This window comes from Phyllobates terribilis, unplaced genomic scaffold (assembly GCF_046119375.1).
Source record: "Phyllobates terribilis strain yellow unplaced genomic scaffold, ASM4611937v1 Scaffold_3__8_contigs__length_932513732, whole genome shotgun sequence".
Lineage (NCBI taxonomy): Eukaryota > Metazoa > Chordata > Amphibia > Anura > Dendrobatidae > Phyllobates > Phyllobates terribilis.
This window is the reverse complement of record NW_027362763.1, coordinates 767,299,673-767,315,858: the sequence shown is the minus strand read 5'-3', so window position 1 is coordinate 767,315,858 and position 16,186 is coordinate 767,299,673. Positions and strand designations below refer to the sequence as shown.

The window sequence follows — 16,186 nt, the reverse complement described above, 5'->3', positions numbered from 1 at the left end:
TTGTGTTATCACTTAAAGGACAAGCTTACTTTCTCACAGATATTTTTTTAGAAATCAGGAGTGGACCATGAAAAGAGAAAATATAAGATAATAGATGTGCCGCTATGTTATTATACTGGCGTAGTACTGCTGGGAACCAGTGGCCGAAGGAGCACGAGCAGAACAGAAAACAGTAGTAGAAGTTCTTGTAGTTAGCAAAAGGAGTTGCAGGAAACAATCCGATAGATAGGTCAGAACAATCTAGATAAGAATGTTCAGGAGCTTGGAGACTGGAAACTAGGCTAACAGCTAGACACAATACTCAAGCAATGAGTGAGAGATCCATGCGGCTTCAAAGTAGGCCCAAACAGGAAACAAGATGGATCCCACAGGTTCAGAATCTGCCATTTTAGTAAAGGACAATTGCAGAACACAACAGCAGCCTCCAGTGGTAAGGAGTGGGATTTCAGCACAATTATTAAGGTGAACAATAGCAGCCACTAGTGGTCAAACTGTAGAAGGACAACTGGAATTCTGACACCCTATGGGGTTGGCAAAGGGCAAGTTCAGATTTGGTGAATGTGAATCCACAGCCAATTTCAGTGATATACACGCGGATGGGGTGGCGATGAAAACGATAGCAATTACGTAGCAAAATCCACATGTAACACATATGGAATTGCCATGAATTCACAGTGGATTTGCAGCAAGTTCTGTGTTAAATTATTTAGGGATTAACACACATCTATGATGGCCGACAGCATAGGCTCCATTCACTGTGCAATGGCTGTTGCCAATGACTAGAACTCAGCTCCAATTTAGCTGTTCCCCATTTATGTTTGGCCGGCACCATAGTGCTTGGATGCTCATCGATATGAAATTGATCTGCTCATCAGACAAGTGCTGCTTCTACTCTCCGTGGAGACTACTGAAGCATGCAAAAAGTAAAAAAAAAATGTTTTTAAGAATACATTTTTTAAAAAAAATATATATAAAGTTTAAATCACCCCCCTTTGGCCCCATTCAAAATAAAACAGTATAAAAAACCCCACACATACACATAATAATAATTTTTTTTTAGAGTCTTTTTATTTATATAGTGCCAACATATTTTGCAACGCTTTACAATTCAGACAATTTACATACATTATCGTCGCTGTCCCCATTGGGGCTCACAATCTACATTCCCTATCACTATGTCTTTGGAGTGTGGGAGGAAATAGGAGAACCCGGAGGAAACCCACGGAAACACGGGGGGGCAGACATACAAACTCCTTCCAGTATTGTCCTTGATGGGATACATGTATGGTATCGCTGCGTTCAGAATCGCCCGATCAATAAAAAAAAAAAAAATTAATCCGGTAAACGGTGTAATGAGAAAAAAATTCGAAATGCCAGAATTAAGTTTTTTTGGTCGCCGCAACATTGCAATAAAATGCAATAATGGGTGATCAAAACATCTTATCTACGCCAAAATGGTATCAATAAAAACGTCAGCTCGGCACGCAAAAAATAAACCATGACCCGGCCCCAGATCACAGAAAATGGAGACGCTTCAGGTCTCGGAAAATGGCGTTTTTTTTTTTTTTTTTAGCAAACTTTGGATTTTTTTTCACCACTTAAATAAAAAAGTACCTATACATGTTTAGTATCTATAAACTCGTAATGACCTGGATAATAATGGCAGGTCAGTTTTAGCATTCAGTGAACGTGGTAAAAAAAAAAATAAAACAAAAAACAACTGTGGAATTGCATTTTTTTAAAAAAAATTTCACTGTCCTTGGAAGGTTTCCTGTTTTCCAGTACAACATATGGTAAAACCAGTGATGTCGTGCAAAAGTGCAACTTGTCCCGAAAAAAATAAGCCCTCACATGGCCATATTGACCGAAAAATAAAAAAGTTATGGCTCTGGGAAAAGGGGAGCAAAAAACGAAAAAGCAAAAAGCTCCGGTCATGAAGGGGTTAAGGAGCTGTAGATCTTTTTGACCAGATACATGTGGATTCATTGTTTCAATCATGGATTTGTACTCAGAAAAGTAATAATTCTTACAGGATGAAAAAAGTTTTAATTTTTTATATTAATTTGTATCTCTAACAACGTATGCCAGATCCAAGATGAGCCCCGTCGTGTCCACAGCCACCCTTATACCATTACACTTTGCAGTGAAGCTATCTAAAATCAGAGTGTCTTTGGCTAGTAAGACTGGGGAGACTTCTGTGCGAGTTCGGGGGCTGAATGGCAGACATGGGCTTCCAAGCACAGACCACTGTAGATCCTCTCTCTTGTGGAGAAGCCGACAGCCACACATATGCACAGCTTCTGCGTATTCACCATTACTGGCCTCAGGAGGTATAGACCAGACGTGTCCGTCCTGTAAATCTGTAATGATGTCTCCGCCATCATGCTCCAGACTTCGAGCAGCGGCCTCGAATGCGGAGCAGAAGCAGTCAGCCGCCAGCTTGTACTCAGACGCTGTACACCTCAGCTCTTCAAGATGCCTGCTGGGAATACGGGAAATCTGAAAATATAACACATACTACATTTACCTCAAATACATGATAATAACCAGGTCTGGGAGAATCCCAAAAGATAGGACCCCCAGCAATCAACTGTGATCTGTGCAGAAACCTGGCAGTAAGGGATCATTTCCCCTGCAGCGCCACCACAGGGGAAAATAAAGGGAGTCTAACACCTCTGAAATGCAAATTAAACAGTTATATAGGGGATTTAGTCCCTATAAAAATAATATAAGCAGTACATATTTCATTGCTGTAATTGCTTATAAAATTCAATTTATTCCGTATACAAATGAGGGGGCTTCGGTGCACCTTTGGTGTGGCCAAGAGCTTGGTGCACCATTATGACCCCCTCAATTGCCATACTGAGCAGTTCCCCTACCTCTGACAGCGCACGCTTCTTCATTGCCTATAAATGTAACAAGCGGCTTTAGAGATGAAGAAAGGGCGGAGAGGATCAGTCACATACAGCTCTTATGTTAGTGCATCACAGAATAGGTTAATCTCAGCGCTGACACTGACCTATTCTGTGATGCACTGAACATAGGAGGAACACATAACAGATCCTCTCCGTCCTATCTGAGGCCGCTTGTTACCCTTCTGGGTGTATGAGTATACTGAAGGTGTGGCTGCTGTCAGGGTCGCGGTTAGGGATCAGGCAGAGGTCAGAGTCAAGGGAACTGCTCAGCAGGCAAATTGAGGGAAGCCGAACGGTCCATTGAGCTGTTGGCCACGCCAAGGGTGCACCGAAGTCCCCTCATTTGTATATGGAATAAAACAAGTTTTTAAAGTAATTAGAGCAATGATATATATACTTTTAATATGAGTGTTTTTTATCTAGGCTTAGTTCCCTATATAACGGTTTAATTTGCATTTTGGGACGACAGATTCCTTTTTAAAGGGGTTGTTAGGTCTTCTGATAAAAGTCTGAATCAATTATAGCGTGGTTGTCAATATTGCCGGTGAGAGTGGGTGGCCACGTGACTTCAAGTAATTTGCAGGCACCTTCCAACTAGACGTGCTTTGTCTCGCTCATTACAAGTGAAGTACGTAAGGCTGGGCACTTCTAGTTGGTATGCAAATCAGATAGCTCGCTCTCGCCAGCAATACCAGAGACTCCTGACAGCATCAGAAGACCGAAAAAACCCATTTAAGTATCACACAGTAATACAAGAAAGGACAGATTCTCCATAGTGAGACCTCCTTTATACAAGTCCTGCACTCCTGTCATAATTTCCTCCAGTTTAATAAAAAAAAAAAAAAAAAAAAAGCCGCAATCTGAAATTTCCTATAGAATCAGTTTTGCAGCTGGGGGGCATCAGTTGTGTGCACCAAAATGTCCTCAGTGGTGCCAGCTCTGGCACATAATAACTGAACTCAACGGATATATGTGACCTCAGCCCGATAGACGCTGTTTGTAGCCACTCTCCCACCTAAGAGATCAGGATCCTGAACAGAGGACTTCTTTTTGTTTACCCATTATTCCCTAATAGGGTACATGAAAGAGATTTAGACTAAAGCTAAACAATCCCTTTAACTACTAAATTACAACTCCGTATTACAATAATATGCCAAATTATAATAAGCTGTTTTTCTTCTGTTTATGACCATGTACCTTATAACGGATATAAGCAGCCACGTGCGCTTCAGTGCATCCCCCACCGAGCAGGAGCCAGGGATCCTTAAGAAGAAGATTTAAAGTGTGCTCAGCTGTCTGACACGTTCGCTGGAAAGGGAAGATGAGCGAAAAATGATGAAACTGAGAAACTGTTCCTCACTACAAAAGGCAAACAGCACGTCAATTAATAGGGTCGTCCTGATGATAAAAATGAGAGATAAAGAAAAAAAATAAGAGGTGCAATAACCTTGCTGATCACCTGCAATTTACCCGGACCCTCTCGTCTCTATTCCTGGTCCAATCTCAACACTCCAGAAATGCCGATCAGCCAATCACAGGGGTGAGGAGGATCTCCACTGTGATGATTGGCTCACAGTAGGCATTTCTGTTGTGCTGATACAGGACCAGGTAGTAAGGACTGGCATGACTGGGTAAACGATCAGAACAAGAGTTACAGAGAATAGGTTAGGGTATTACTTACTGTTTGTTTGTTTTTTAACATCACTCTGAGCCCTTTACAAAGAATTTTTATTCCCTCGACACCCCATCTAAAAGCAGAAAAATTCCAGTACGAATCCCCAGCTTAAAGGGTAAGAAATTACACGATCTTAGGACATTTTAGGGGTAATGGAGGAGTCCACTGATCAAGAATCTTTTTGGAGTGAAGTGGCCCCTTTGTTATCTGCCCAGGTACAATGGCCTGATGTGTAAAGGGGGCGACCCGATTACTCTTCCTTATATGTACAACACTGATCAGATTAATATGTTCTCATGTAGTTCCCTTTGTAACTAATTTACCGTGAGCTCTTTTAGGGAGGTCTCATTCCGGTTGCAGAGCACAATACTGCACACAGCAGTGGAATCAGGGAGAAGATGCAGGTACTGCTTATTCCCATAGGACACTTCACTGATCTGCTGGAGGTGGCCATAACAAGCAGAGGACACCGGGCAGAGAGAAGCGACAGGCTGTGCACCTGTGAGAAAAGGAGAAAAAAAGGCAATGGTCTAAAGCACAGAATTGTACACAACATTGTGCCATGTAAAGTATTCATTTAGAGGACTGTAAATGATTTAGCTCCACTCCAGAGATACCCCTAGTTAAGTTTTATTGTCATAAAGGGTAGCTATCCGTAGGTGGTACTGGGGAGGTTGCTCTCTGCAGGAGAGCTAATGTGCATATTTTTTTCCCCAGATTAAGCATTGCCTGCAAAACTCCAAATATAAGTTGAACTTCTGCAAGGAGAGCCACTACCTTTCAATTAAAAGAATGAAAACTAGACCGAATTATTAGAGCAACTGGAAGAAGGATATATTTGCATGCTGTCTAGGCAATCCTATGTTAACTAATCACATTAGCATGGTCCATATGTGGGGCTGCTGGATTTGGTATAAAGTCAACACCAGTCTGTAAGGTTTTAACCCCATAGATGGCGTGGTCAATTAAGACCACAGCATCTAAACAGTTAGACAAAAAGAAAGGCTCTGTGTCACACCATCGCGCTCTCACCCCCTTCCTTCCATGACTGCAGGGTGCTTAGGGGTTGTTGTGGTAGTTAGGACTGTTTTCTACGTTAGTACCTCTATTATTGCTACGACAATACAGAGGTATACAAGGGATTAAACAGGTGAATCTGACAGCAGATTCATTCTGCCCGAACGACAGACAGAAGAATCAGGCACTGGCTACATTATTGCATGTAAGGTATAAATAGAACTTCGGCACTCCAATAGATGTGATTATAGATGTTTTATTAAATGATAATAAACCCTTATACGGCAAGGCAGGACAAAACAGAATCCATAAATCGATGTTTCGACCGTTTGATCGGTCTTTTTCCTATACACCATTGGAGCCAAAGAGGCAGGACCCTGGTGGCTTCTCCCAACCCCATTCTCCTCCAATGGCCAGCCTCTCCTTGGGTGTGAAGTGAAAGACCAGTCAATCAAGGGAAGCGGGTTGGCAAGGAGTCGACTGGGAACTGCATCTAGGACTAGTCAGCCTAGACACGTTGTCCCCATCCGCTTTTACAAGTCAGTGTCGGATTTAGGTTTCCTGCAGCTTGAGCAGCCCAGCCGGATCTCCCGACAGGTTTCCTTTAAAAACATAAATAACAAATTCTCCTCCCTCCACTGTTTATATGGCATTTCTGCAAGCATTTTTATTAAAGGGTTTGCTACTGGACTTGAAAGATGGCCATAATGAAAAATGCAAAAACAACTAAAAATACATGGCTATTTTTAAGCCAAACATTAAAAGGAGAAAAGAATAATAAAAAAATCAATGTGTGAACGAAGCCTTAAACAGCAGTTTTCTTCCAGAAAAAGTAGTTGACCTGCAGGTTTGCCTGGCTGTGTGGAGCAATTGCCCATGAAGTCAGACACAGATCTGTGGCTATAAGTGCCACTGCTTTTAGCCAAGTTTTTCCAATCTTGCACAACTAATTTAATGCAATCCCTCCCCCCCCAAAAAAAACCCTCTATTTTTGTAAGTGTATATCCAGTTTTGAAAAATTGAATAATTAGTGCAATCATTGACCTCTCAAAAACAATAAAGTCTGGCATGGTCAGAAATCCTTCATAGCTAGTAGTACAAGGAGCTCATTTTATACTGTATAAGTACATCACTATGTTATTACCTGTCATTTCACTTAATGGTTTCATCAAGGCTGCTCCTAATCTGTCCAAGGAAAAGACATCGTGCTCCTTCAAATACTGCTTCAGTGACGGGTGGATCACTTTTTGACACAAAAGTATTTGCACATGATCATTCACTAGCTGTCTCCCTAAATCAATCAACTGGTCCAACATTACTTTTTCTGGATCTACACCAGCCATAACTTCCACTGTGCCATCTCCTGTATCACTGAATTCTCCACATAACGACCCCGAAAACAAGGCCAACTTAATGGTGGTTGGGGGCGGTCTGGAAGAAGGTCTCGTTCTGCTCCAACTGCGGGCTGGCGCTTCAATGAGCACGCCAGGGACGAAGGCAGAGTCCATAACGCTTGCTCCTTCTACAGCCACGATCAGGGTTCTTCCTAACAGGTGATTGGGACTGGTCACATTGGGCACTTTGTAGAGAAAAGCTTTTACAATCAGTAGACTGACATAATCTACTTCTTTTATGGTCATCATGCAGGCTGGCTTGCTACAAAGAACGGAACGGGTTAGGGCAAGCAGCGATTTGCTGTGGCTAAAATCCACATTGACTCTGCAAGCACAGTCCTCTGACTTCAGGTAAGTAAAACACATGTCCATAAGACTCTCGTGTAATTTAATCACCTTGTGGGTAGAGACCGGTAATCTCAGGCACCTGTCAATCAAGTTGCAGCAAAGAATTGCTGCAAAGAGTCCACAATCACTGAAGGCAGCGATATGATTACGGATGGAGGCGACTAGTAACTGTAGTGCAGGATGAGTGACCGAAATCCCACCGAGCAAGGCAGAGGATTGTGATGTCGTGGTAACATACCCCCCACTATCATTATGAATTTGCTTCAGTCGTCCATACGGGCCATAGCATGAGGTCACCATCATCTGTATCACACTCAGTGCCTGCCTGAGCGATGCACTGGTTACGGGGCCGGCACTACACAACGACTGCTTTTTCTGTTCAACTCTTTCCATTATGTCAAATTCCTATTCCTCAAGAAAACTAAATCAGTTTAGGATTTAAAAATCATATAATTTATTAATCTTACACCAACATGGGGGGGAAATGTGTGACATTACAGATGTACGCTGGCAAGTACTGAGAGCATGAACATTGGGGAATTGTGACTTATCCAGTGGCACGGCTGTATAAGAGGCAGTCTGTTCAGTCGCTGCTTTTAGTATCTCTGATGGCCACAGTTTCTCTAGCAGAACTCTTTGCAACTCTTTGAATAAAATACGTCCCAAAGTGAATGCCTAGAAAAGATATCCCCGCGACCCAGAACCAATTCTTCCGCAAAAATGATTTCTGCTTCATTTCACCTTTGCTTCCAGGTCAAGAAGAGCAGATTTAAAAAAAATCTAAAAGAAAAAAAAAAAAAATCACAATTACGTTTAATTCAACATTCATTCTCCAATACAAAAACTATTGTGAATTTTGTTTAAAGCAATCTGTAAAATGATAATTAGGATAAACCATGATGGGGATCTGATCTCTGGGACCCCAATGATTCTAAAAGTATAAAAAGCTGCAACGCTGACTCTTCACTCTGATTTTCTGACTATTCACTAGAATGGCAGAGGAAACTGTTAAGGGGGCTGCAGCACTGAAATAACACAGTGACAGATTCATTTTCGGGATCAGTGCAAGTCCCAGAGGTTGTATCCATAACAATCAAAGTGATGGAATATTCAATGATATGCCATACATTTTATAGATGTACATGTCAGGAACTACTGGGGTCTTTTACAAAATTAGTGAAGTACTCGTGAACCAACAATTATAAGGCTGAGAGCTGGACAACCCCTTCTGTACTATGGGGCACTCTGCAGAAAAGCTGCAAAACCCCCGAGCCATCGGCTGGTATGACTAGGATAAGATATAGGCAGCTATACATTATAGCCACTAGATAGGAAACGCAGAGTAGGGGCGCAGTCAGACGGCCGTATAAGTATGACCAAGATCAAACCGCAGTGCATGGACTGGGCGGCAGGTCTCCAGACCCGAGCATGACCGCTGCATAGATTTCTATGAAGATGTCATGCTCGGGTCGGGAGAGCGGCGACAGCGGTCTGATTTATATGGCTGTCCTGTCTGACTCCACCCTAAGGGTAATTGCGCTTTGTCTCGGATATATCAGGAGCATTCCCATTCACTAGGAGGAAGCCAACCGTACTTTTGGGCTCCGTTTGGCAGGCATGTGCCTTTTGCTGGACTATATATTCCTTTACAGCAAAGCACCCAAAAAAGGCTTAAAATATTATGTATGTATTATACATAGATAGATCAGTCATTCATCCTGACTTTGGCCATTGTTGGGCACATAACCTCTGACTATACGCGTCCACCGATAGCCATAAGCACAGAATGTTCCCATCCTAACATAACATGCACTATGGTGAATACAGGGGGCTCCAATGATGTCTATAAGGCCTAATAAGAAATATATCCAGTTAAGAGAAACCCTCTGAAAAATCTTAAAGGGGTTTAAGGATTTTGTTGTGTGTAAAATTCAATAATCAGCCTTAATTACGCCGTGCTGCTCCAGCCCTGCCTCTCCACTGCTGCCCACTGTCATCGCTGCAGCCGAGAGGTTATGTCTATGGCATGTGAACACTGCAGCCAATGCCTGGGCTCAGTACACTTGTAGTTTACATGATGCAGTGTGCACATCAACAAGGACAGGGAGTAGCACTAGAGCATCATGGGTTATTTAAGACTGATTTTCTTATTTTCCCACAGATCATGCATTTGCATTTACACAAAAAAAAAAGATGGCCAACATACCCCTTTGGATGGCTTCTCCAAGAATTGAACAACATTATCCCCATCATGTAATTCATACGGCAGCCCATCGTAGTCATGTCAGAACAGGTTGTAGTCTGAAGAAAAACAGTTCTTGAGACCTGTGCCTCAACTGACAGAGGAGCCGTATCATAAGCTCACATACTGGAGCTACTCGAGAAGGTCTGTGACAGGAGAAGAAGTAATTCTTCTCTTCGGCTAACTGATCACAAAAGTAATTTTTTTCCAGCCTCAGTCCTCCATGCGCAGTTGGCCGAGGAATAGATTCATTTCTTCTCCTGGGCTCACGGAGGAACATGCGTTTACAATACAGCTCCTCTGTCAGTTGAGACACAGATCTCGGGAGCTGTGTTTCTTCAGACTGCAGCCTGTCCTGACACGTGACGCCGTTCGAGTTAAGTGACAGGGACAGTTTTATTACATTACTGGAGAACATATTTAAGGAGTAAGTGAAAGTGAGGGAACAACCCTTAAGTTGATCTGGCAGCCAGATAAGTTGTCAATAGGATTTCAATAAACAAATCATACTAAACATTTTTTTTTTATAATTTAACAGATGGACTTGATGCCTCATGCACAAGGAAGAGTTGTATGGAGGAAGCTTCCCCATGTGCTGCCGTATGTTTGGAGCTATTTTCCCCTAGTACTAATGCTTAAATATGAGAATAGTATCTTACATAAGACTGATGTCACCATTTGAACATATGTAATTGACAGAATAAAAAACTTCACATGTTTGTGCATGTACAGTGAGACCCCAAATATATCTATGGGTGCCTTTTCCAAGACTGTCCATACTGGACTGTAATATGGCTATGCACATGCGACTTTATTACAGATTTGTTAATTTTAAACATAGAAGATGTGCAAATGAAAGTCCTGAGGTTTAGTTTTGGAGGTCTGTAGCATGGTATAGCTGGGAATACAGATGGATGGAATAGACACCTACCTAAAGGACCACAATCACACCATTATTTGTCTTTTGGATCCGTTTCTTTACTTGAAAGAAACCGAAAAATGGATGGTAATCGACCTTGACCCTCAGGATGAAATATTGGGTTTGACTGCATGTTAATCCAGCCCCAGTGTATTACTCCAAGACTTGTTCCCATAACAATCAAAACTTTGTAGCTCTTCCATATTGATTTTAGTCCCATCACTTGGATCAATCTACACAAAAACAAAATATATATATATAAGAAAAATAATGCTACAAATCGGAAATAACACAGCAGGGCCTGGAGAAAGACGCATGTTCGAGTACGAGCGGGACCAAGAATACACACAGATATGTCAAATGCAGTCCGCTAAAAGGCTATGGAAACCTCAGACATGAAAAACATGCTTTTGATATGTTAGTTACATATTGTACAAAGTTTCAGTCAGCAATCTTCATTCCATTATTCACTTTCAAAACTCCTGAAATGCTGATTGCGGCCTGATCTAAGATGCAGAACTGTGTCTTCTGGGATTGACCCTCCCAGTTATACAGGCTGAACGTAAGGTATGTGTGCATCTAGGATGCAGCTGTATTCATTGCTCTTATCAGTACAACTTCTATTCAGCACATAATAGCCTGTTTTCTCTTCCCTCGTGGAGATTGAGCTGCTATTACTTGTGTTAGCTACTAAGCTCAGTGATTGGCAGTAGCAGTAACGTGCACTGTCAACATGATGTCACCATTGCAGCCAAAGCATTGAGACCCAAGCAGCGGCAGGAAGGTACCTGCTCTGGTTGTTATTTGAAATATATAAAAGAATTTAGAGTCTACGTTCCTTATATGGGTTTTCCATTTTTGGAAAACCTGTCCCCCAGCTGCAATAACAGGTGTGTGACATCCTGCATGGGGCACTATAAGGGAGGGGGTGTGTGACATCCAGCATGGGGCATTATAAGTGAGGGGGGGGGTGTGACATCCTGCATGGGGCATTATAAGGGGGGGGGGTGTGACATCCTGCATGGGGCATTATAAGGGAGGGGGGTGTGTGACATCCTGCATGGGGCATTATAAGGGAGGGGGGGTGACATCCTGCATGGGGCATTATAAGGGAGGGGGTGGTGTGACATCCTGCATGGGTCATTATAAAGGAGGGGGTGTGTGACATTCAGCATGGGGCATTATAAGTGAGGGGGTGTGTGACATCCTGCATGGGGCATTATAAGTGAGGGGGTGTGTGACATCCTGCATGGGGCATTATAAGGGAGGGGGGGTGTGACATCCTGCATGGGGCATTATAAGGGAGGGGGGGTGTGACATCCTGCATGGGGCATTATAAGGGAGGGGGGGTGTGACATCCTGCATGGGGCATTATAAGGGAGGGGGGGTGTGACATCCTGCATGGGGCATTATAAGGGAGGGGGGTGTGTGACATCCTGCATGGGGCATTATAAGGGAGGGGGGTGTGTGACATCCTGCATGGGGCATTAGAAGGGGGGGTGACATCCGGCATGGGGCATTATAATGGAGGGGGGGGGTGTGACATCCTGCATGGGGCATTATAATGGAGGGGGGTGTGTGTGTGTGTCATCCTGCATGGGGCATTATAATGGAGGGGGTTGTGTGACATCCTGCATGGAGCATTATAATGGAGTGGGGTGTGTGACATCCTGCATGGGGCATTATAAGGGGGTAGGGGGTGTGACATCCTGTATGGGGCATTATAAGGGAGGGGGTGTAACATCCTGCATGGGGCACTATAAGGGAGGGGGTGTGTGACATCCTGCATGGGGCATTATAAGGGGGTAGGGGGTGTGACATCCTGTATGGGGCATTATAAGGGAGGGGGTGTAACATCCTGCATGGGGCACTATAAGGGAGGGGGTGTGTGACATCCAGCATGGGGCATTATAAGTGAGGGGGGGGTGTGACATCCTGCATGGGGCATTATAAGGGGGGGGGGGTGTGACATCCTGCATGGGGCATTATAAGGGAGGGGGGGGTGTGACATCCTGCATGGGGCATTATAAGGGAGGGGGGGGTGTGACATCCTGCATGGGGCATTATAAGGGAGGGGGTGTGTGACATCCTGCATGGGGCATTATAAGGGAGGGGGTGTGTGACATCCTGCATGGGGCATTATAAGGGAGGGGGGTGTGTGACATCCTGCATGGGGCATTATAAGGGAGGGGGGTGTGTGACATCCTGCATGGGGCATTAGAAGGGGGGGTGACATCCGGCATGGGGCATTATAATGGAGGGGGGGGGTGTGACATCCTGCATGGGGCATTATAATGGAGGGGGGTGTGTGTGTGTGTCATCCTGCATGGGGCATTATAATGGAGGGGGTTGTGTTACATCCTGTATGGGGCATTATAAGGGAGGGGGTGTAACATCCTGCATGGGCCATTATAAGGGAGGGGGTGTAACATCCTGCATGGGCCATTATAAGGGAGGGGGGTGTAACATCCTGCATGGGGCATTATATGTAAGGGGATGTAACATCCTGCATGGGGCATTATGTGGGGGGGAACAGCCTGCATGAGGCATTATGTGGGGGGCCAGTATCCTGTATGGAGCGTTATATGGGGACAAGTATAATGTGTGGAGCGATTTGCCGATTTCTGAGCTATTGTAGAATTTACAATAGATATCACTCATGTAATGTAAGAAGTGAAATCTTTGTCCTTGTACTATATATATATATATTTCTCTGCGGTATCTGTGCATCATGAATTGTGGTATGTGTCAAAGGGGCCAACTGAGACTCTTTCGCCCGGGGCCCACAAAAACCTGGAGCCGGCCCTGGACTGTAGCTTGTGATCAGGGCCCTCTCTCCTCCTGGTATCTGAGTTATGTTTATTCTGTAAAGTCTTTATTGTCTGTACAAGTCCCTCCTAAAATTGTAAAGTGCTGTGGAATATGTTGGCGCTAAAAAAATAACAATTATTATTGGAGCACAATGCCATATATTGTAAAGCGATTCCAGCATCTCTATAGGAAAGGCTTCTTTACAGTTACAGGTCATAACTGCAGATACTAAATAAACATTAAAAAAAAAAAAAAAAAAAAAAAAAAAAAAAGGGCTGGCCGCTTTTCTCTTGGCAGCTTCGATGGCATAGTGGGTCATACATAGTCTAGCGACGGATAACTGCTGGAGAAATGTTGGGTCGGTGTCTTTTTTGTTGTAAATATGTATCAAGATTCATGACAAACTAGAGCCGTTGCCTGTAGCAACCAGTCTCAGCACCTGCACATTTATGGAATCCCTCTCCTGCCTTGTGTCGCCAGCTGTAGGGCTTCATTGTTGCCATTTTTTCAAAGCATTAGCACCTGGAGTCTGGACAGCCACAGTGACACTGCAGTGAGTGCTAGGCTACAACTCTCCACACCACGTGCCACTGACAACCATTATATCAGCGCTCGGCTGCAGGTGTGTATGAAGGCTACAGGTGCCCACCGAGTGTAATATGTAATGTCCCCACTCCCCGCAGCTCAGCCTCACCTGTACCGTACACTACAGCCGGCTGTGGTGCAGGAGCTTCAGCACCGGAAATACCGAGGAGGCGACAACTCTGCGCTCAGGTCACCTTCTCTGCCTGTAATCGCGCTGCCATCCTTCCACCAATAGGAGCGCGACTCTCACTTGTGTTTCGTAAGATTCTATGATACGTGAGCTCCCATTGGTTGTTATTGTAACCGCTACATCAGGATAGTGGGAAAACAAGTTGGCGACGGACTACATAAACATGGCGGCATACCACACGACTACGGCGGCCTGAGCCGGCCTCAAACGTTGTGTCATCCTGGAAAGGTCTGCTTATACTTTCACTCCAGATTCAATAAATTATTTAGATTTTGCAAAAATGCAATATATGTGAAATCTTTGTATATTTTTTTTTCAGATTTGTAGATGCTCAGTCAAAGCCAATGCCAGATTTACAATCCAACTGTAGTAAAAAGAAAAAAGTATATTTTTCTTTTGTAATTGCAGTCAATGTCAACCGTGTGGTATATAGGTGTACATGTGGTATACATGTGTGGTGTACAGGTGTACGTGTGGTGTATAGGTGTACATGAGGTGTGCGTGTGTGGTGTATAAGTGTACATGAGGTGTACGTGTGTGGTATATAGGTGTACGTGTGTGGTGTGTAGGTGTACATGAGGTGTACGTGTGTGGTGTATAGGTGTACATGAGGTGTGCGTGTGTGGTGTATAGGTGTACATGAGGTGTGCGTGTGTGGTGTGTAGGTGTACATGAGGTGTACGTGTGTGGTATATAGGTGTACGTGTGGTGTATAGGTGTACATGAGGTGTGCGTGTGTGGTGTATAGGTGTACGTGTGTGGTGTATAGGTGTACATGAGGTGTACGTGTGTGGTATATTGGTGTACGTGTGTGGTGTATAGGTGTACATGAGGTGTGCGTGTGTAGGTGTACATGAGGTGTACGTGTGTGGTATATAGGTGTACGTGTGGTGTATAGGTGTACATGAGGTGTGCGTGTGTGGTGTGTAGGTGTACATGAGGTGTACGTGTGTGGTATATAGGTGTACGTGTGTGGTGTATAGGTGTACATGAGGTGTGTGGTGTATAGGTGTACATGAGGTGTACGTGTGTGGTATATAGGTGTACGTGTGTGGTGTATAGGTGTACATGAGGTGTGCGTGTGTGGTGTATAGGTGTACATGAGGTGTACGTGTGTGGTATATAGGTGTACGTGTGTGGTGTATAGGTGTACATGAGGTGTGCGTGTGTGGTGTATAGGTGTACATGAGGTGTACGTGTGTGGTATATAGGTGTACGTGTGTGGTGTATAGGTGTACATGAGGTGTACGTGTGTGGTGTATAGGTGTACATGAGGTGTACGTGTGTGGTATATAGGTGTACGTGTGTGGTGTATAGGTGTACATGAGGTGTGCATGTGTGGTATATAGGTGTACGTGTGTGGTGTATAGGTGTACATGAGGTGTGCGTGTGTGGTGTGTAGGTGTACATGAGGTGTACGTGTGTGGTATATAGGTGTGCGTGTGTGGTGTATAGGTGTACATGAGGTGTGCGTGTGTGGTATATAGGTGTACGTGTGTGGTGTATAGTTGTACATGAGGTGTGCGTGTGTGGTGTGTAGGTGTACATGAGGTGTACGTGTGGTATATAGGTGTGCGTGTGTGGTGTATAGGTGTACATGAGGTGTGCGTGTGTGGTGTGTAGGTGTACATGAGGTGTACGTGTGTGGTATATAGGTGTGCGTGTGTGGTGTATAGGTGTACATGAGGTGTGCGTGTGTGGTGTGTAGGTGTACATGAGGTGTACGTGTGTGGTATATAGGTGTGCGTGTGTGGTGTATAGGTGTACATGAGGTGTGTGGTGTATAGGTGTACATGAGGTGTACGTGTGTGGTATATAGGTGTACGTGTGTGGTGTATAGGTGTACATGAGGTGTACGTGTGTGGTATATAGGTGTACGTGTGTGGTGTATAGGTGTACATGAGGTGTGCGTGTGGTGTGTAGGTGTACATGAGGTGTACGTGTGTGGTGTATAGGTGTACATGAGGTGTGCGTGTGTGGTGTATAGGTGTACATGAGGTGTACGTGTGTGGTATATAGGTGTACGTGTGTGGTGTATAGGTGTACATGAGGTGTGCGTGTGTGGTGTATAGGTGTACATGAGGTGTACG

At 44.1% G+C, this 16,186-nt stretch overlaps 4 protein-coding genes across 4 annotated transcripts in view; 1 reads left to right on the top strand and 3 right to left on the bottom strand.

The window, feature by feature from the left end:
• Positions 1–1,061: 1,061 nt before the first annotated feature.
• MKKS (MKKS centrosomal shuttling protein) lies at positions 1,062–7,744 on the bottom strand. Its single transcript, XM_073672222.1, has 4 exons — positions 6,752–7,744; positions 4,914–5,089; positions 4,113–4,223; positions 1,062–2,499 (listed from the first exon to the last, which is right to left on the bottom strand). Exons 1-4 carry the CDS (start codon positions 7,740–7,742, stop codon positions 2,059–2,061), a joined length of 1,719 nt encoding a protein of 572 aa, XP_073528323.1. The 5' UTR covers positions 7,743–7,744; the 3' UTR covers positions 1,062–2,058.
• A 35-nt stretch (positions 7,745–7,779) lies between these two features.
• LOC141257569 (uncharacterized) lies at positions 7,780–8,085 on the bottom strand. Its single transcript, XM_073672228.1, has one exon. The coding sequence runs from the start codon at positions 8,083–8,085 to the stop codon at positions 7,933–7,935; it is 153 nt and encodes a 50-aa protein (XP_073528329.1). The 3' UTR covers positions 7,780–7,932.
• Positions 8,086–10,544: 2,459 nt separating this feature from the next.
• LOC141257568 (uncharacterized) lies at positions 10,545–14,154 on the bottom strand. Its single transcript, XM_073672226.1, has 2 exons — positions 14,016–14,154; positions 10,545–10,743 (listed from the first exon to the last, which is right to left on the bottom strand). The coding sequence occupies exon 2, from the start codon at positions 10,728–10,730 to the stop codon at positions 10,545–10,547; it is 186 nt and encodes a 61-aa protein (XP_073528327.1). The 5' UTR covers positions 10,731–10,743; positions 14,016–14,154.
• Positions 14,155–14,216: 62 nt separating this feature from the next.
• The window catches only part of SLX4IP (SLX4 interacting protein), a 258,954-nt gene continuing 256,984 nt past the window's right edge, over positions 14,217–16,186 (top strand). The window contains exon 1 of the mRNA XM_073672225.1: positions 14,217–14,324. The gene's annotated coding sequence lies outside the window, so the exon portion shown is untranslated. The remainder of the gene's footprint in view (positions 14,325–16,186) is intronic.